The sequence below is a fragment of the Oncorhynchus gorbuscha genome, linkage group LG01 (assembly GCF_021184085.1).
Source record: "Oncorhynchus gorbuscha isolate QuinsamMale2020 ecotype Even-year linkage group LG01, OgorEven_v1.0, whole genome shotgun sequence".
NCBI lineage: Eukaryota > Metazoa > Chordata > Actinopteri > Salmoniformes > Salmonidae > Oncorhynchus > Oncorhynchus gorbuscha.
In genome coordinates this window covers 97,905,745-97,927,854 of record NC_060173.1, presented here as the reverse complement: position 1 = coordinate 97,927,854, position 22,110 = coordinate 97,905,745, and the positions used below count along the sequence as shown (strand labels likewise).

General features: G+C 41.9%; 1 protein-coding gene across 1 annotated transcript in view; it reads left to right on the top strand.

Annotated features, from left to right (window-relative positions):
- itga4 (integrin alpha 4) overlaps positions 1–22,110 on the top strand; it is a 40,443-nt gene that overhangs the window by 3,882 nt on the left and 14,451 nt on the right. Inside the window, exons 7-16 of the mRNA XM_046367697.1 lie at positions 836–921; positions 1,869–1,931; positions 3,941–4,078; positions 9,843–9,951; positions 10,664–10,758; positions 11,700–11,790; positions 14,837–14,882; positions 15,264–15,418; positions 16,494–16,648; positions 21,599–21,751. Of these exons, the coding sequence (XP_046223653.1) occupies positions 836–921; positions 1,869–1,931; positions 3,941–4,078; positions 9,843–9,951; positions 10,664–10,758; positions 11,700–11,790; positions 14,837–14,882; positions 15,264–15,418; positions 16,494–16,648; positions 21,599–21,751 (1,091 nt within the window). The remainder of the gene's footprint in view (positions 1–835; positions 922–1,868; positions 1,932–3,940; positions 4,079–9,842; positions 9,952–10,663; positions 10,759–11,699; positions 11,791–14,836; positions 14,883–15,263; positions 15,419–16,493; positions 16,649–21,598; positions 21,752–22,110) is intronic.

Here is a 22,110-nt window from a genome sequence, read left to right as displayed (position 1 = left end):
CACACACACACACGCTATTGCTCAGTATATGCTCAATTGTAGTTACTGAAAATAATGAAGTTGTCTCTCTGTCAAGGGGATCCATATCAATGTTTTTAACCGAACTAGTGCCGGCAAAAATCACATTTTTCTAACATACTTTTATGCATGGAAAAGACCTGTCATGTAATGTAAACCCTTTTTGCAGCTCTTATCAAAGGAATGTTGTTCTCTCTCATCAAGCCAGTCACAGTGTGGCCTGTTGCGCTTATCTCAACCAGTACCATCTGGTTCTACCTGTGTTGTTGGTTGTACTAAGGTTGTACCAAGGTTGTATTAAGGTTTTACTAACATTGTACAGACATTGTATTAATAAAAGGATAAGCCCATTCAATTTTTGCCTAAAATGACATACCCAAATCTAACTGCCTGTAGCTCATGCCCTGAAGCAAGGATATGCATATTCTTGGTACCATTTGAAAGGAAACACTTTGAAGTTTGTGGAAATGTGAAAGGAATGTAGGAGAATATAACACAATAAACTGGTAAAATAGAATGCAAAAAAAAAATAGCTACAGTAAATTGGACAGTGCAGTTAGATTAACAAGAATTTAAGCTTTCTGACAATATCAGATATGTCTATGTCCTGGGAAATATTCTTGTTACTTACAACCTCATGCTAATCGCATTAGCCTACGTTAGCTCATACGTCCCGTGGAAGGGACACCGATCCCAAAGAAGTTTTAACGTTGTAATGTGTTTCCATTGCCAGGCAACTTTGGTAGTTTGATTCGTCGGTTATATTAAAGTTGTGCTGGTGTTGTACTAACGTTAAGATCCTTAATTTCATCACCAGGCTACTCGGTTGGCGCCGGCCACTTCCTTCACCCTGACTCCACAGAGATCGTTGGAGGTGCACCCCAGCACAGGCAGACTGGTAAAGTAAGAGTTCATTTCATTCCTGTTTTTCCTTTTACCCCCATCCCCATCACTCTGTCACCTGCCTGTAGATAGAAAGCACAGTACCAACACTTGCACATGTATCGGCTCATTTTGTATGAACTGACAAGCAGGGGGTAGTAAAGTGGTAAGTACAATGCTGTATTTGTGTTTAAATCACCATCCAGGCTGATGTAAAATATATGATGAATCAGGCATTCCTCCTTCTGCTGGTGAAATGTATGACATTTGTGTTGCTGAAAAAGACCATGGCACCCTATTCCCTATAGTGTACTACTTTTGACCAGAGCGCTATGGGGGTGACATGTGGGAGACACATACCATGTGTTAGCTGCTCTGGTCTGTCAATTACATTAGTAAGATCTTGTGATGATTGGACCTCTGTTGATTGATGTCACTAAAGACCTTTATTCTGAATTAGCTGAAAGTATTTGGTTGTTAATATATTTACATTTAAGTAATTTAGCAGAAGCTCTTTTTCCAGAGTGACACAATCACTGCATTCAATCAAGGTAGATATTATGTGGGCAAGTAACTGTATATGAGTGATAGATTGAAATATGCTGTAGTTAACTCTGATTCTGCTATATGTATACGTTGGTATGTCTGCTAAACTAATGCAAATGTTTCTATCTGCAGAAAGAGGAAGTGGGGAATCATTATGTCATGTGGCAATTCAGTACACATATTATTATTTACATGTTTTTTTACTGTACAAGTTGCCAGTACTTAATGGCCTTACCAAATGTATCCCACACGGGAGTGTTAATATGAATATATTAAATATATTGGATCAGTAGAAAGCAGGTGATGTCTATGTGGGTATTGTGATACAATCTTAGTAGTGTATGCATTTTACCACCTGTATACTCATCCTTAGTTGGCTTTAGGTCCTGATGTGACCAGGTCTTGTTTCTCCTCTTCTCCAGGCCTACCTATTCAGAGCTGAAGAAAACATGCTGAAGATCATCAGTGAAGTCAAGGGAAGCAAGGTGAAAATTAGTAGTCACATTGGAGTCATGAAGCAGACACTCTTATCCAGAGCGACTTACATTAGTGAGTAAATACAGTGCCTTGCGAAAGTATTCGGCCCCCTTGAACTTTGCGACCTTTTGCCACATTTCAGGCTTCAAACATAAAGATATAAAACTGTATTTTTTGTGAAGAATCAACAACAAGTGGGACACAATCATGAAGTGGAACGACATTTATTGGATATTTCAAACTTTTTTAACAAATCAAAAACTGAAAAATTGAGCGTGCAAAATTATTCAGGCCCTTTACTTTCAGTGCAGCAAACTCTCTCCAGAAGTTCAGTGAGGATCTCTGAATGATCCAATGTTGACCTAAATGACCAATGATGATAAATACAATCCACCTGTGTGTAATCAAGTCTCCGTATAAATGCACCTGCACTGTGATAGTCTCAGAGGTCCGTTAAAAGCGCAGAGAGCATCATGAAGAACAAGGAACACACCAGGCAGGTCCGAGATACTGTTGTGAAGAAGTTTAAAGCCGGATTTGGATACAAAATATTTCCCAAGTTTTAAACATCCCAAGGAGCACTGAGTAAGCGATAATATTGAAATGGAAGGAGTATCAGACCACTGCAAATCTACCAAGAGCTGGCCGTCCCTCTAAACTTTCAGCTCATACAAGGAGAAGACTGATCAGAGATGCAGCAAAGAGGCCCATGATCACTCTGGATGAACTGCAGAGATCTACAGCTGAGGTGGGAGACTCTGTCCATAGGACAACAATCAGTCGTATATTGTACAAATCTGGCCTTTATGGAAGAGTGGCAAGAAGAAAGCCATTTCTTAAAGATATCCATAAAAAGTGTTGTTTAAAGTTTGCCACAAGCCACCTGGGAGACACACCAAACATGTGGAAGAAGGTGCTCTGGTCAGATGAAACCAAAATTGAACTTTTTGGCAACAATGCAAAACGTTATGTTTGGCGTAAAAGCAACACAGCTCATCACCCTGAACACACCATCCCAACTGTCAAACATGGTGGTGGCAGCATCATGGTTTGGGCCTGCTTTTCTTCAGCAGGGACAAGGAAGATGGTTAAAATTGATGGGAAGATGGATGGAGCCAAATACAGGACCATTCTGGAAGAAAACCTGATGGAGTCTGCAAAAGACCTGAGACTGGGACGGAGATTTGTCTTCCAACAAGACAATGATCCAAAACATAAAGCAAAATCTACACAATGGAATGGTTCAAAAATAAACATATCCAGGTGTTAGAATGGCCAAGTCAAAGTCCAGACCTGAATCCAATCGAGAATCTGTGGAAAGAACTGAAAACTGCTGTTCACAAATGCTCTCCATCCAACCTCACTGAGCTCGGGCTGTTTTGCAAGGAGGAATGGGAAAAAAATTCAGTCTCTCGATGTGCAAAACTGATAGAGACATACCCCAAGTGACTTACAGCTGTAATCGCAGCAAAAGGTGGTGCTACAAAGTATTAACTTAAGGGGGCTGAATAATTTTGCACACCCAATTTTTCAGTTTTTGATTTGTTAAAAAAGTTTGAAATATCAGATAAATGTCGTTCCACTTCATGATTGTGTCCCACTTGTTGTTGATTCTTCACAAAAAAAATACATTTTATATCTTTATGTTTGAAGCCTGAAATGTGGCAAAAGGTCGCAAAGTTCAAGGGGGCCGAATACTTTCGCAAGGCACTGTATATTATCCCACGTACTGGTCCCCCGTGGGAACCCTGGCAGTGTAAGCACCTTGCTCTACCAATGCGGGACCAATCTCCATTGGGCATGCTCTTTAGTCTAGGACCGGGTTTAATCTGTGTCTGGGAAACCAGTCTTTAATGTCTCACTTCTTAATGTCTTGATTTTGACACAGAACTAGATCACACCTCCTTACTGCAAAAACACTCTGTGCCAACTAGTAATGTCAAAAATGGCTTTAAAAATACATTTGGTTTATGTGATTGACTATATAGACATAAAACCTGCGTCTCCTATACTGTAGCTGGGCTCGTATTTTGGTGCCAGTGTGTGTGCCGTGGACCTGAATGGAGATGGCCTGTCTGATCTACTGGTAGGAGCTCCCATGTACAGCACCACAAGAGAGGAGGGACGAGTCCATGTCTACATCAACCAAGGAGCTGTAAGTACTGGGATATGTTTTTCCTTTATTTCAATACAACTTTATACAGCACCAGTCAAAATTTTGAACACACCTACTCATTTCAGGGTTTTCCTTTATTTTTACTATTTTCTACAATCTAGACTAATAGTGAAGACATCAAAACTATTATATAACTATGAAATAACACATGGAATCATGTAGTAACCAAAAAAGTGTTCAACAAATATATATTTTATATTTGAGATTCTTCAAAGTAGCCAGTATCAAGTTGCCTTGATGAAAGCTTTGCACACTCTTGGCATTCTCTCAACCAGCTTCATGAGCTAATGACCTGGAATGCATTTTAATTAACAGGTGTACCTTTTTAAATTTGTATTTGTGTAATTTCAAATCAAATCATGTTTTTATTGGTCACATACACATGGTTAGCAGATGTTAATGTGAGTGTAGCGAAATGCTTGTCCTTCTAGTTCCGACAGTGCAGTAATCTAACAAATTCAAAATGACTACCTTTTACACACAAATGTAAAGGATGAATAAGAATATGTACATGAAAATATATGAATGAGCGATGGCCATGCAGCATAGACAAGATGCAGTAGATGGTATAGAATAGAGTATATACATATGAGATGAGTAATGTAGGATATGTAGACATTATTAAAGTGGCGTTATTTAAAGTGACTAGTGATACCTTTAATAAATCAATTTATTAAATTTATGGCCAGAGATTTTAGTCTGTATGTTGGCAGCAGCCACTCTATGTTAGTGATGGCTGTTTAAACGTCTGAAAGCCTTGAGATATAATCTAATTTTCAGTCTCTTGGCCCCAGCTTTGATGCACCTGTACTGGCCTCACCTTCAGGATGATAGCGGGGTGAACAGGCAGTGGCTCGGGTGGTTGTTGTCCTTGATGATCTTTTGGGCCTTCCTGTGACATCGGGTGCTGTAGGTGTCCTGGAGGGAAGGTAGTTTGCCCCCGGTGATGCGTTGTGCAGACCACACTACCTTCTGGAGAGCCTTGCAGCTGTGGGTAGAGCAGTTGCCGTACCAGGCGGTGATAAAAGTTTGTGAGTGTTTTCGGTGACAAGCCAAATTTCTTCAGCCTCCTGAGGTTGAAGAGGCGCTGTTGTGGGATGCTCCCTTTGCTGTTTCCTGAATTCCACAATCATATCCTTTGTTTTGTTGACATTGGTTGAGAGATTATTTTCCTGACACCACACTCCGAGGGCCCTCACCTCCTCCCTGTAGGCCGTCTCCTCGTTGTTGGTAGTCCAGCCTACCACTGTAGTGTCGTCTGCAAACTTGATTGAGTTGGAGGCGGGCATGGCCACGCAGTCATGGGAGAACAGCAGAGGGCCGAGAACACACCCTTGTGGGGCCCCAGTGTTGAGAATCAGCGGGGTGGAGATGTTATATCCTACCCTTACCACCTGGGGCGGCCCGCCAGCAAGTCCAGGACCCAGTTGCACAGGGCGGGGTCAAGACCCAGGGTCTGAAGGGTACTATGGTGTTAAATACTGGGCTGTAGTCAATGAACAGCCTTCTTACATTGGTATTCCTCTTGTCGAGATGGGATAGGGCAGTGTGCAGTGTGATGGCGATTGCGTCATCTGTGGACCTATTGGGGTGGTAAGCAAATTGGACTGGGTCAAGGGTATCAGGTAGGGTGGAGGTGATATGATCCTTGACTAGTCTCTCAAAGTACATCATGATAACAGAAGGGAGTGCTACGGGGCGATAGTCATGTAGTTCAGTTACCTTAGCTTTCTTGGGAACAGCAACAATGGTGGATATCTTTAAGCATGTGGGCACATCAGACTGGGATAGGGATTGATTGAATATGTCCGTAAACACACCATCCAGTTGGTCTGCGCAAGCTCTGAGGACTTGGCTAGGGATGCCGTCTGGGTCAGCAGCCTTGCGAGGGTTAACACGTTTAAATGTTTTACTCACATTGGCCACGGTGAAGGAAAAGCCTACAGGCTTTGGTAGAGGGCCGTATCAGTGGCACTGTATTGTCCTCAAAGCGAGCAAAGAAGTTGTTTAATCTGTCTGGGAGCAAGATTTTGATGTCCGTGGCGGGTTTTCTTTTTGTAATCCATGATTGACTGTAGACCCTGCCACATACGTCTCGTGTTTGTGCCGTTGAATTGCAACTATACTTTGTCTCTTGTTTTTATTTATTTTACTAGGCGAGTCAGTTAAGAACAAATACTTATTTTCAATGACGGCCTAGGAACAGTGGGTTAACTGCCTTGTTCAGCGGCAGAATGATAGTTTTTTTTTTTACCTTGTCAGCTCGGGGATTCAATGTTGCAACCTTTCGGTTACTAGTCCAACGCGCTAACCACTAGGCTACCTGCCACCCTTATACTGACGCTTTGCTTGTTTGATTGCCTTGCAGAGGGAATAGCTACACGGTTTTGTATTTGGTCATGTTTCCAGTTGCCTTGTCATGATTATAAGTGGTGGTTCGCGCTTTCAGTTTTGTTCGAATGCTGCCATCAATCCACGATTTCTGGTTAGGGAAGGTTTTAATAGTCACAGTGGGTACATCATCACCGATGCACATGCTAATAAACTCGCTCAGAGAGTCAGCGTATACGTCAGTGTTGTGGTCTGAGGCTACCCGGAACATATCCCAGTCCACATGATCGAAGCAATTGGTCAGATCAGCGTTGGCTATACCTGAGCACAGGTATTTCCTATTTTAGTTTCTGTCTATAGGCTGAACATTACATTACATTTAAGTCATTTAGCAGACAAAATGGAGTTGTGGTCAGATTTGCCAGAGGGAGGGTGGGGGAGGGCTTTGTGTGCATCGTGGAAGTCCAGAATGCTACCAGTTCGTGTCGCGCATTCAATACGCTGATAGAATTTAGGAAGCCTTGTTCTCAGATTAGCTTTGTTAAAATCCCCAGCTACAATAAATGCAGCCTCGGGATATATGGTTTCCAGTTTCTATTTCTTTCCTTCTTAATGCGTGTGAGCCAATCAGTTGTGTTGTGACATGGTAGGGGTGGTATATAGAAGACAGACGTATTTGGTAAAAGACCAAGTCTATATTACAGCAAGAACAGCTCAAATAAGACAAAAGAAACGACAGTTCATCATTATTTGAATATATGAAGGTCAATCAATCTGGAAAATGTCAAGAACTTTGAACGTTTCAAGTGCAGTCGCAAAAACCATCAAGTTACCTCTGCTGCAGAGGAGAAATTCAGCCTCAGAAATTGCAACCCAAATAAATGCTTCATACACATTCAAGTAACAGATGCATTTCAACATCAACTGTTCAGAGCAGACTGTGTGAATCAGGCCTCCATGGTCGAATTGCTGCAAAGAAACCACTACTAAAGGACACCAATAAGAATAAGAGACTGGCTTGGGTCAAGAAACATTAGAAATGGACATTAGACTGGTGGAAATCTGTCCTTTGGTCTGATGAGTCCAAATTTGAGATTTTTGGTTCCAACCGGCGTGTCTTTGTGAGATGCAGAGTAGGTGAACGGATGATTTCCGCATGTGTGGTTCTCACCGTGAAGCATGGAGGAGGAAGTGTGATGGTGTGCAGGTGCTTTGGTGGTGATACTGTCAGTGATTTATTTATAATTCAGAGCACACTTAACCAGCATGGTTACCACAGAATTTTTCAGCAATACGCCATCCCATCTGGTTTGCGCTTAGTGGGACTATCATTTGTTTTTCAACTCAAAACACACCTCCAGACTGTGTAAGGGCTATTTGACCAAGGAGAGTGATGGAGTGCTGCATCAGATGACCTGGCCTTCACAATCACCCGACCTCAACCCATTTGAGATGGTTTGGGATGAACTGGACCGCAGAGTGAAGGAAAAGCATCCAACAAGTGCTCTGCATATGTGGGAACTCCTTCAAGACTGTTGGAAAAGCATTCCAGGTGAAGCTGGTTGAGAGAATGCCAACAGTGTGCAAAGCTGTCATCAAGGCAAAGGGTGGCTACTTTGAAGAATCTCAAATATAAAATATATTTTGATTTGTTTAACACTTTTTTGGTTACTACATGATTCCATATGTGTTATTTCGTAGTTTTGATGTCTTCACTATTTTACAATGTAGAAAATAGTAAAAATAAAGAAACCCTTCAATGATTAGGTGTGTCCAACTGTTTGACTGTTTGTAGGCCCACAATGGAAGGCATGATACAAAAGTTTCATAATCAACACAACACCTTTCACATAAAAATATACAGTACATAACAGACAACTTTGATTTCCCTGATTCCTCTTCTTGCCTTCTCAAAACTCATTGGAGGAGAAGGTCAGAGGGGAGGGACCTTGGATTTTCTCCTCCAATGTGGCTTGAGAAGGAGGCGACAAGAGCAGATGAGAGTAATTTAGGAAAAATTAATTGAGAGCGAGTGTAACGATCGTTGTTGGTGGAAGAAGGTGAGGACCAAGGTGCAGCGTGGTTAGTGTCCATATTTATTAAAATGAACACGGAAATAACAAAAATACCAAAGAGAAACGACCGAAAACAGTTCTGGCTGGTGCAGACACACAACAGAAAACAATCACCCACGAAACACAACAGAAAACAGGCTCCCTAAATATGGTTCTCAATCAGGGACAACGATTGACAGCTGCCTCTGATTGAGAACCATACCAGGCCAAACACAGAAATCATAGAAAAACTAACATAGACAACCCACCCAACTCACGCCTTGACCATACTAAAACAAAGACATAACAAAAGAACTAAGGTCAGAACGTGACAGCGAGACAACCTTTCTTTCAAACATATCATGAAAACATTAGTGTGCAGTTATTAGGTTTTGCAAATGGCATAGGTTCTAAAGTAATTTGATGGCCCATTACCTATTTAAATGTTTACTTTAAACTGTGCATGGCTGTTATATGGAACACTGTCCCTGAAAATTGCCTTACATTCAGTTTACTAATAGACTGAATGTTAACAAATGAAGGTTTCAGCCTGTAAACTTGTTCTGACTTTGCTACACTGTGCTAACTGATGCTGATTGGAGGCTGCTCTATAGTGTGTTGTGTCTCCATAAACACGTATTTGTGATATTCAAAATACACCCTCATGAACAGCTTGGCCATCTCAGATACTTGTTAAAGCAGAACCAAACCAACAGGCACTTTCTCACATCACATATCACACATACTCTTACCATCACAACTTAACTCTGTAGTTACTATAATATGATAGTTAAGCATCTCATAGAATACTGTTGGTGTGCACTGTTATAACAAACACTTTTCAATACCAATGATGGTATCACTTTACATTAAGTTGCTCTTATAATTGGCTAGTAACATCTAGACTACCTATGCAGCTTTCAGAACAATCAGATACCTCTATAGAAAAGCATATGATCATGAAGTAAATATATTTTCCTTTCATGGTCATTTCCTATTCAAGAAGAGGCTGGAGATACTATATTGCACTGGCAGATGATCTAAAACAACCCAGCATAATGATTGCAGGACTTGAGGGCTGTTTCTTTGACTGATGAGTTTGTATTACGGAACACTAAACCAGAGTATACCTGCTACATTTAATGTGTGTCACTAAGGACCAGGCAACTCTGAATGACATGACTAACTTCATTACCAACCAAGTGACTAAATAACTGCAATTACACAATCATGAAGCTTAGCTAGCTACTTCCCCCATATATCTACATCAGCAAATTACTTATTTTTTCTTCTACAAGCAATTACCCTGGGAAGAGGAGAGAATGATTCTTAAGACTGTGAATACATTTATCTTTCAGGCTAATATGAAGGAAGCAGAGTTTCAGTTGGCTGGAAGCAAATCGTATGCTGCAAGATTTGGGGAGACCATAACCGATCTGGGAGATATTGATGACGATGGCTTTCCTGGTGAGTTTTAATCATTATTGTAGCAAAGATGCATAACAATTTATATGTTAATGATGTTATATTCTGAGTAGGTGCTGTTTTAAATATTGGGTGCTTATTGTTGCGCAAGCAAATCTCCCCACATTTTAGTTAAACACATTAGCAATCTTTCTCAGGAGGAACTAGACTAAAGTAAGTGACATACACCATATAACAGCCACGCTCCATGCTGAGCATCACCACTCACCAACCAGCTAACTACATCCCCAAAGCTGATCAGAGGGCCTCAATGTACTTCCAACTGCCACTTACACCAGCCTAGGTTCTTACCACACACACACACACACACACACACACACACACACACACACACACACACACACACACACACACACACACACACACACACACACACACACACACACACACACACACACACACACACACACACACACACACACACACACACACACACACACACACACACACACACACACACACAGAGTGTGGCAGGTCTCAGTGTAGACTAGCCATAGGTTAGAGCATGTGCAGCCAGTCTGAGAAGAGTGGTGGGGGTCTGCCTGGTGTTTAGGTCATTATGTATTATGTCCCTGTAAATCTGTAAGTTAACTCATGTGTGCTTCCCAAAAATAATATACTACTAGGGAATAGGGTTCCATTTGAGATGCATCCTAAATTTACCCCTGACTGACTGACTGTAAATATGTTCCAGATGTGGCGGTGGGGGCTCCGCAGGAGGAAGAGCTGCGTGGGGCTATATATATCTACAATGGGAGGAAGACAGGGATCTCTCAGACCTACTCTCAAGTATGTACACATCTACGGCTATGTCACAGCTGCTGTTTGTCTGCAGGCTTCAGGGACAGGAGATTACTGGGAGGGAAGAAGGAAGGAAAAATTAGGGAGGGAGGGAGCAGGGCTTCCAGGGATTGAAGGGAGGGAAGGAGGGGGTCAGGTTCTCCCTTCTCCGAGTAATTATTAGGGCCAGGAGATTAAAGGGAGGAGAGAAAGAAGGGAAAGAAGAGAGGGAGGAAAGGGAAGGAAGGAGGGAGTGACGGAAAAGGGGGGTCAGGGACTTCCTCCCCCTGACCAATGCTCTCCCCCATCCTGCTGTGACAAATGTTCCTTTGTTTTTTTCTGTGTGCTCCCAGACAGTCAGAAGAGAGTTCCTGACTCTGAATTGCTGCAATTTCCTAAAACCGCTTGGTCCCCTTCTTTTCTCTGTCTGAGCATGTGAGACATACCATGAAGATAACTAAATTTATACTGCATACTGTATGTAAATAGATTTCTGTCAATGTGGAGTACAACCCCTTGGAGAAAATGCAGTTACTGTGTATCCAAATATAGAGAGATTACATTGCTTGCATCTCAAAGCTCCTTGTATTAGGGGGGAGAGCAGCTATGCTATTAGGGGGGAGAGCAGCTATGCTATTAGGGGGAGAGCAGCTATGCTATTAGGGGGAGAGCAGCTATGCTATTAGGGGGAGAGCAGCTATGCTTCCTGGGGTCCAGAAAAATTAAGGCAGTTCTATTAAATTTTTTAAAAACATGACATTACCTTTCACAACATATTTCACCTCACATTAAGTGTGGGCCCTCAGGCCACTACTCTACTACCACATAACTACAACACAAAATCCATGTGTACGTGTGTATAGTGTGTATGTGAACAGTAATGTATAAAGTGTGTACAGTACAGAGGATTGTTAGCTGTATGACTAATCAAGCTGTTCTTGTTTCATCAGAGGATCACCGGGTCTCTTCTGGGTAATGAGTTAAAGATGTTCGGCCAGTCTGTTTCCGGAGGCATCGATGTTGACGGAAACGGTTACCAAGGTAGTGCTCCCTTTCCTGACTGTCACTGTTGTGTAGAGTACTTCCCTCCAGCACAATGAGGGAGTCTGTCTCTGTTTCTCTACTGCTGACTAGAACAGAACACACTGTAATGTCCTGCTATGATGTCACACACACTGTGTCTTAAATTAGTAAGGTTGTCAAAACACAAAATATGTCAGTGGTGGAAACGGAACTGAGGACAGAGGATGGGGAAATACGTGTGCGTGTATGCATGCGAGCGTGCATAAATGTGTGTTGCTACCCAGGGAAGACTGGGAATTTCTATCACTAGGTGCTCACATAGTTTTCTACTCCCTCGCTGCTTCTCATGTTCTCATCTTCCACAAGTCTCACTCAATAAACTAAACGTGATATTCTGTAGACTCACTGACAGAGGGTCTTAGACTTATCTGTTAGTCAACTCTTAAGTTTGGCCATTCTCTCAACTAGTACATTGTTAAAGTGTACTGTGTACTGTCTGTCTCCAACGTTTTTAAAATTATTTGGTGCTATATGTGTTAGTAGTTGTAGATTTATTCATAAGGGCAAGAATTACATACTTGTCTAAAAACAAATCACGTCAGCTGAGTACAGTTGATGTCTTGTAAGATGGAACAGGAATTGTTGAAAAGGTCTGTTGAGATGTTTGGATTAGTGTTAGGGAGCACATACTGATCATTGTTACAGTACACTGTTCTGGGATCAGAGTTGGATTAATCGGCCAAATAAACATAGCAAATGCCCCAAACAAGATTTCCAGTTTAATATTGCACTGTTACAGATTATACTGAGATATCCTATCTATGAAAAGCATTTTAAAGTGATTGGCATGCTTAGTAACTACTGTAGTCAACAGGGTGCAAACATTTGCAGGCTGACGTGGACTGAATAAATAAATGACTGAATGAATGACAAATGAGACTGATGTCTGCAGTAGAGGTCGACCGATTATTCGGAATGGCCGTTTAATTAGGCCCAATTTCAAGTGTTCATAACAATTGGAAATCGGTATTTTTGGGCACCGATTTCCGATTATTTTTTAAATTTACATTTTTTTGTATACCTTTTATTTAACTAGGCAAGTCAGTTAAGAACACATTCTTATTTTCAATGACTGCCTAGGAACTGTGGGTTAACTGCCTTGTTCAGGGGCAGAACGACAGATTTTCACCTTGTCAGCTCAGGGGTTCCAATCTTGCAACCGCACAGTTAACTAGTCCAACGCTCTAACCATTGCACTCCAGGAGTAATCTGCCTGTTACACGAATGCAGTAGAAGCCAAGGTAAATTGCTAGATAGCATTAAACTTATCTTATAAAAAACAGTCAATCATAATCACTAGTTATAACTACTAATCCAGTTTAGCAGGCAATATTAACCAGGTGAAATTGTGTAATTTCTCTTGCGTTCATTGCACGCAAAGTCAGGGTATATGTGAGTTTGGGCTGCCTGGCTCATTGCGAATGTAACGGCGTTCGTTCGTCGAAAGAGAGTCGGACCGAAATGCAGTGTGGTGGTTACTCATGTCTTTAATGAAACAAAATAACGATACATGAAATAACAACAAACAACAAACGGAACGTGAAACCTAATACAGCCTATCTGGTGAACACCACACAGAGACAGGAACAATCACCCACGAAATACACAGTGAAACCCAGGCTACCTAAATACAGTTCCCAATCAGAGACAACGAGAATCACCTGACTCTGATTGAGAACCGCCTCAGGCAGCCAACCTATGCTACACACACCCCTAATCAACCACAATCCCAATGCCTACAAAAACCCCAATACGACAACACAATAAACCCATGTCACACCCTGGCCTGAACAAATAATTAAAGAAAACACAAAATACTAAGACCAAGGCGTGACAGCGAACTAATTTGCCAGAATTTTACGTAATTATGAAATACATTGAAGGTAACAAGAATATTTAGACTTAGGGATGCCACCCGTTAGATAAAATACCGAACGGTTCTGTATTTCACTGAAATAATAAATGTTTTGTTTTCGAAATGATAGTTTCCGGATTCTATCATATTAATGACCAAAGGCTCGTATTTCTGTGTGCTATTATGTTATAATTAAGTCTGATTTGATACAGCAGTCTGACTGAGCAGCAGCAGGCCTGTAATCATTCAAACAGCACTTTCGTGCGTTTTGCCAGCAGCTCTTCGCAAGCACAGCACTGTTTATGACTTCAAGCCTATCAGCCTAATGGCTGGTGTAACCAATGTGAAATGGCTAGCTAGTTAGCTGGGTGTGCGCTAATACTGTTTCAAACGTCACTCGCTTTTAGATTTGGAGTAGTTATTCCCCTTGCGCTGCAAGGGCTGCGGCTTTTGTGGAGCGATGGGTAACGATGCTTCGAGTGTGGCTGTTGTTGATGTGTTCCTGGTTCGAGCCCAGGTAGGGGCGAGGAGGGGGACGGAAGCTATACTGTTACACTGGCAATACTAAAGTGCCTATAAGAACAATAGTCAAAGGTATATGAAATACAAATGGTATAGAAAGAAATAGTCCTATAAATATTATATTAACTACAACCTAAAACCTCTTACCTTGGAATATTGATGTCTCATGTTAAAAGGAACCACCAACTTTCATATGTTCTCATGTTCTGAGCGAGGAACTTAAACGTTAGCTTTTTTACATGGCACATATTTTACATGGCACATATTACTTTCTTCTCCAACACTTTGTTTTTGCATTTTTTAAACCAACATTGAACATGTTTCATTATTTATTTGAGGCTCAATTGATTTTGTTGATGTTTTACATTAAGTTAAGTGTTAATAAGTGTTAATTCAGTATTGTTGTAATACGGTATCGGCTTTTTTGGTCCTCCAATAATCGGTATCAGTGTTGAAAAATCATAATCGGTCGACCTCTACTTTGCAGCTCTTCTAAATTGATGAACAAACTGTCTTAGGGCTTTTAACACGTCTAGAGCGTCTTGTGGGCACAGCAGGAAGGACAGGTCTACAAATAGAGTATGGAGGAAATGTTGTGTTCAAAATATCTTCATCTGTAACCCACAGACGTTGCGGTAGGGGCTTTCCTCTCGGACTCCGCTGTGGTTCTGAGGTAAGACCATGATCATGGAGAAACGTCAAACACATCCACAAGATAACTGACCTATTAGCAGGATCTCCTGCATTGTTACGTGTCAGGTTAAAGGGTCAACTTTCACTCATAGGGGTGAACTTTTCACTTTAACTGGTTTAGATGTATTGATTTTGACCAAATTCGCACCTGTTCTGGTCCATATTTCTACCATATTTTAGGCCTTCTGTGTTTTTTGGCCTCCTGGCCCATAGAGCCACCATGTTGTAGATGTCCATGCGCATTTCGCTACACCCGCAATACCATCTGCTAAACACGCGTATGTGACCAATAAAATTAGATTTGGTTACTGTGTTTATGTGTTGTTATTTATGTTGATATGTTGTCGTTGCCCTCCAACAGGACACGTCCGGTGGTAGTGGTTGAGGCCTCCATGACCCTGCCTGTCAGTGTGAACCGCTCTGTAGCTCTGTGTTCTGACAATGGTCTTCCTGCTGTCTGCATCAACGTGACAGTCTGCTTCAGGGTCCGCGCTCGACGCTACAACGGACTCATAGGTGAGCAGACCCTCTCTCTGTGCCCCTGGCTCCCCCTTAGCCCTGCACTGTGAAAACAACCTGTCTATTTGCACTGTGTTAATCGTTACGTCAGTGAAGGTTATATACACAGCAGTGGCACTAACAAACAAACGGCAGTTTTGGTTCTAGTGTGTGTACATAATAGTGACCAAAAACTCATTTTACACCCGTGCTATAGTACTGCAAGCATAATTATGCTACTAGTTTGTACGTGTAAAATGGTATAATGTACAATGTCTAGTCTCCTGTGTCTCTTAGGAAATAGTGATGAAAACCTCTGCCCTGGACTGGTTGACAGAAAACACTGTTGTGTCCGAGACAACCCTTGTCTGTTTCCTTATCTCTGTCAGTCTCTCCATATTATCACTAGTCCCTGAGGCCTGGGGCAGTTGGTCCAGTATGTTAACCCAACCTGAAAAGAATGCAGAGCATTCCTTTGGTGAAAGTGTCTGTTACAGCAAGAAGGCTCTGGCACAGCCCTGTCCTGATAGATAAACTGGAGTTGGGGTTGAGTCTGGGACTGGGGCTGTGGTTGGGGCTGGGGCTGGGACTGGGGTTGAGTCTGGGACTGGGGTTGAGTCTGGGACTGGGGTTGAGTCTGGGACTGTGGCTGGGATTGAGTCTGGGACTGGGGTTGGGGTTGAGTCTGGGACTGGGGTTGGGGTTGAGTCTGGGACTGTGGCTGGGGTTGAGTCTGGGAATGGGGCTGGGGTTGAGTCTGGGGCTGGGGTTGAGTCTGGGACTGGGGTTAGGGTTGAGTCTGGGACTGTGGCTGAGGTTGAGTCTGGGACTGGGGTTGGGGTTGAGACTGGGACTGGGACTAGGGCTGGGGTTAAGTCTGGGATTGGGGCTGGGGTTGAGTCTGGGACAGGGTCTAGGGTTGAGTCTGGGACTGGGGTTGAGGCTGGGGCCAAGGTTGATGCTGGGGTGAGGTTGGTTCTAGGTCTATGTATGTCTGTGGCCCTTGTTTATACGAACTCTGGGTGCTCTCTGAAATTAAATACCGTTACCTTCTTCCCTCCCTCCCTCCCTTAATTCCCCCTCTCTCACATAGAACTGCAGTATAACCTGACAGCCGACACTCACCACAAGGAGTCTTTCCCCTCCCGCTTCCATTTCCACGGCAACGGGACGTCCAACGTTACGACGGGGCAAGTCAAGGCCAGACACGACCAGCTGACCTGCATCACCCACCAGGCCTTCATGAGGGTGAGTCAGATGTCAGGGTTTAGAGTTCAAAGGTTAGGGGCCGAGAGTTCAACAGCTGTAACCACTGATAGGTGTTTCCAGGTCTTCCTTAGGAAAGAGGTCTTCAGATCTCAATTGGACTTCCTATATAAATAAAGGTTACATTTTTTTAAATTTCAAAGTGGAAGTTTCTTTTTTAGAAATGTTAACAAATTAATTTAAAATGAAAAGCTGAAATGTCTTTGAATGACTACCCTATCTCTGTAAGGTCCCGCAGTCAAGTAGTGAATTTCAAGCACAGATTCAACCACAAAGACCAGGGAAGTTTTCTCTTGCCTCATATCATAGTACACAGATTGGTAGATTGGTAAAAAAAAATACTTCAAATATCCCCTTGATTATGGTGCAGTTATTAATTACACTTTGTATGGTGTATCAATACACACTACAAAGATACAGACCTTCTGAACTGAGTTGCCGGAGTGAGAGAAAACCAGGGAAAACCAGGGATTTCACCATGAGGCCAATGGGGATTTTAAATCAATTATGGAGTTTAATGGCTGTGATATGAGACAACTGAGGATGGATCGACAACATTCTAGTTACACCAAAATACTAACCTAAACATGCATTCTGTTTAAAAATATATTTTTGTCCTGAATACAAAGTGTTTTATTTGTGGCAAATTCAACACACACATCAGTAGGTTGGGGAGTTTTTCAGGATAAAAAGAAAATGAATATAGCTAAGCACAGGTAAAATCCTAGAGGAATACCTGGTTAAGTCTGCTCTCCTACAGCAGACCTCCACAGCGGAGATTGGAGTATCTGTCCATAGGACCACTTTAAGCCGTACACTCCACAGAGCTGGGCTTTACGGAAGAGTGGACAGAAAAAAAGCTATTGCTTAAAGAAAAAAATAAGCAAATACATTTGGTGTTTGCCAAAAGGCATGTGGGAGTCTCCTCAAACATATGGAAGTAGGTACTCTGGTCAGATGAGACAAAAATGTATATTTTTGGCCATCAAGGAAAACGCTATGTCTAGCTCTCATCACCCTGAGAATACATTTTTCATTGGCAGGGACTGGGAAACTGGTCAGAATTGAAGGAATGATGGATGGCGCTCAATACAGGGAAATTCTTGAGGGAAACCTGTTTCAGTCTTCCAGAGATTTGAGACTGGGACGGAGGTTCACCTTCCAGCAGGACAATGACCCTAAGCATAATGCTAAAGCAACACTTGAGTGCTTTAAGGGGAAATATTTGGAAATTTACATACACTTAGGTTGTAGCCATTAAAACTCGTTTTTCATCCACTCCACAGATTTCTTGTTAACAAACTATAGTTTTGGCAAGTCAGTTAGGACATCTACTTTGTGCATGACACAAGTAATTTTTCAACAATTATTTACAGACAGATTATTTCACTTATAATTCACTGTATCACAAGTGGGTCAGAAGTTTACATACACAAAGTTGACTATACCTTTAAACAGCTTGGAAAATTCCCAAAAAATATTTCATGGCTTTAGAAGCTTCTGATAGGCTAAGTGACATAATTTGAGTCAATTGGAGGTATATGTACCTATGAATGTATTTCAAGACCTACCTTCAAACTCGGTGCCTCTTCGCTTGACATGATGGGAAAATCTAAAGAAATCAGCCAAGACCCCTGAAAAATATAGTAGACCTCCACAAGTCTGGTTCATACTTGGGAGTAATTTCCAAATGCCTCAAGGTACCTCATTCATCTGTACAAACAATAGTACGCAAGTATAAACACCATGGGACCACGCAGCAGCCGAGGAATGCTTTTTCAAAAGTCCCACACATGCTAAGCACTTGTTGGTTGCTTTTCCTTTACTCTGCAGTCCAACTCATCCTAAACCATCTCAATTGGGTTGAGGTCAGGTGATTGTGGAGGCCAGGTCATCTGATGCAGCACTCCATCACTCTCCTTGGTCAAATAGCCCTTACACAGCCTGGATTGTGTTTTTGGTCATTGTCCTGTTGAAAAACAAATGTTAGTCCAACTAAGCGCAAACCAGATGGGATGTCGTATAGCTGCAGAATGCCTTGAATTCCAAATAAATCACTGACAGTGTTACCAGCAAAGCACCCCCACACCATCACAGCTCCTCCTCCATGTTTCATGGTGGGAACCACACATACGGAGATCATCCATTCATCTACTCTGCGTCTCACAAAGACACTGGTTTGTACCAAAAATCTCAAATTTGGACTCATCAGACCAATGGACAGATTTCCACTAGTCTAATGTCCATTGCTCGTGTTTCTTGGCCCAAGCAAGTCTCTTCTTCTTATTGGTGTCCTTTAGTAGTGGTTTCTTTGCAACAATTCGACCATGGAGGCCTGATTCATGCAGTCTCCTCTGAACAGTTGGTGTTGAGATGTGTCTGAGACGTGTCTGGACTGCAATTTCTGAGGTGCAATTTACTCTAATGGACCTATCCTCTGCAGCAGAGGTAACTCTGGGTCTTCCTTTCCTGTGGCGATCCTCATGAGAGCCAGTTTCACCATAGCGCTTGATGGTTTTTGCAATTGCACTTGAAGAAACTTTCCAAGTTCTTGACATTTTCCCTATTAAACTGACTTTCATGTCTTAAAGTAATGATGGACTGTTGTTTCTCTTTGCTTATTTGAGCTCTTCTTGCCATAATATGAACGTGGTCTTTTACCAAATAGGGCTATTTAAAAAATGTTAATAAATATTTCACCTTTATTTAACCAGGTAGGCTAGTTGAGAACAAGTTCTCACTTACAACTTCGACCTGGCCAAGATAAAGCAAAGCAGTGTGACACAAACAACAACACAGAGTTACACATGGAATAAACAAACATACATTCAATAACACAATAGAAAAGTGTATATGAGGTAAGATAAGGGAGGTTAGGCAATAAATAGGCCATAGCTGTACTATTGTTTTATTATTATTATTATTTAAAAAAAAATGTATTCCACTTTGACATTACTGAGTACCTGGTATCATAACAAAATGTGGAAAAAGTCAAGGTGTGTGAATCTTTTTGAAGGCACTGTATATGTCACCAAGCAGCGACTCTTTCAGTCTCGGCCTGATAAAGAAGAGCTAATAAGTTTGAGTTTATTTGTATTTTTACAGGTACAGTGCACATTAATCAACACTGAAGTAAAAGTGCCGGTTTTAGCCAGACGGCTAATTTTCTACCCCAGCCCCTAAGATAAGATGTATGCATGGTGACATTGGGAATTTCCAAATGACATATCACTTTACATGGGAGGGAACATGGTGATCTAAATGGTAATAAAATAGGGACTGGGTCTAGTAGGGAGGATTTAGTGTGTGTGTAGGATTAGGGAAAGGGGGATACCTAGTCAGTTGTACAACTGAATACATTCAACTGAAATATGTCTTCCACATTTAACACAACCCCTCTGAATCAGAGTGGTGCAGGGGGCTGCCTTAATCGACATCCACGTCATTGGCGACCAGGGAAGAGTGGGTTAACTGCTTTGCTCAAGGGGAGAACAACATATTTTTTACATAGTCAGCTCCTACCCGCCAGGCAACATGCCGCCCCGGTGTGCATGCGTGTATGTGTAATGTTCCAGGTGTTTGGTGGGGCCCCTCCTGACTCTTCCCTCATTCTCTCTTCTAATCAGGGCCATCTAAGTTAGCTCATGTTTAAACCCACTCACTAATTAATGGAGGACTCTGAAGTCTCTCTTTGAGCTGAACCATACTGGCTTTTTCTTATTAATAGCTAGAGATGGAGTTATTGGAGACCATAAACCAGTGTCATTATCTGTCAGAGGAAATCAAAATGTGTGTGTGTGCGTGAGTGTTTGTGTGACTATACATTTGATGTATTTTTAAAGTTTAATGAATGGGTCATGTCAGTAATGAATGTTATAAACAGCAGATGTGGCAGTAGGATAGTACAGGGGACTGGTAGGAGAATGTGACTGACTGAAAGGTTGCTGGATTGAATCCCCGAGCTGACAAGGTAAAAATGGGTCATTCTGCCCCTGAACAAGGCAGTTAACCCACTGTTCCCCGGTAGGTTGTCATTGTAAATAATAATTTGTTCTTAACTGACTTGCCTAGTTAAATAAAAATACTGTCTCAGGGGCTTTTCTGTCTTACTCTCACACATCCCCCTCATACTGTATGCATCTTAAAGGTTTGATATAGAGTCATTCTTATGTAATGGTTAGATGTGTTTTAGGTTTATTTTGCCACTCACATACTGTACAGTACACATGAGTCCATATGTATGATCAGCGTTGTGTTGCCAAAATCCTGTATGTTAATGAATGGGCTCTGGTGAGTGGTTTTACATTGAGAGAGAACACCACCATACAGTTACTCAGTTTGTGGTTAAACTAAACCTCACAGAGTGGAGAAAGCTGTGCATGCATGGCTAATGAAACACTGTTTTTTAGCTACTATGTCTGCTCACTGATAAAAGAAGAGAGAGTGGGACATAAGAGCCATTCAAGTGTCTTGTTCTATAGATACCATGCTTTATTTGACAGTGTATTCAATAATTCAGTCATAGAAATGTTTAGCAGTTCTCTTTCTGTTTCATAACATTGTAACTTAGAATATTTTGCAACAATTTAGCAGCAGCAGCTAAAAATATATATTTTTTTGGCTTGAATAAAAACGGTATCTCAGAATGTCCCTTGAGCTAAAGGCAGGTGTGGCAGAGGAGAGCAGAGGCTCCTTGGGACATATGCAGTGGGACATCCGCAGTGGGACATCTGCAGTGGGACATCTGCAGCTCTTTCAGTGGGACAGAGAGCACAGGACACTGTAACATTGTGCCAGAGCACAGACAGGCCCCCACAAGAACTTACTCAAGAACAGTCAATTAGCACAGTCGAGCCAGAAGCTCCCCTCTACCCAAGGTTGTATGTACAGTAAATTAAAACTTCCATTCTCTGTATGTCTTTTCCTTTTCAGAAAGATGTCCGGGATATCTTCACGCCCATCCATTTTGAGGCGACGTACGCCCTCAGACAGCACCCTGTCCATACCTGGGGATTCAGAATATTCCCAGCCCTGAAACCCATCCTGCAGCAGAGAGGGGGGCACAGCAACCTGGTAGCCAATAAGGTGAGTTTCTTACATCTATCCACTCATATCGATGCATGGTTAGGAGAATAGGACCAATTTTTCAGACACAAATTTAGCTTAGTCCTGGAATTAAAAATCATACTCAATGGGAATTTCCCTGCATTGAAATTGTTCTTTAGTCTGGGTACTAGGCTTAATCTATGTCCGGGGAACCGATGCTACACTCTTAGAAAAAAACTAGCTATGTAGAACCTAAAAGGTTCCAGGTTAAATCATTTAGGGTTCCTTGTAGAATCCTTTCTACAGAGTGTGTTATATGGAACCCAAAAAGGTTCTACCTGGAACCAAAAAGGGCTCTCCTACGTGTCAGCCGAAGAATCCCTTTGGAACCCTTTTTT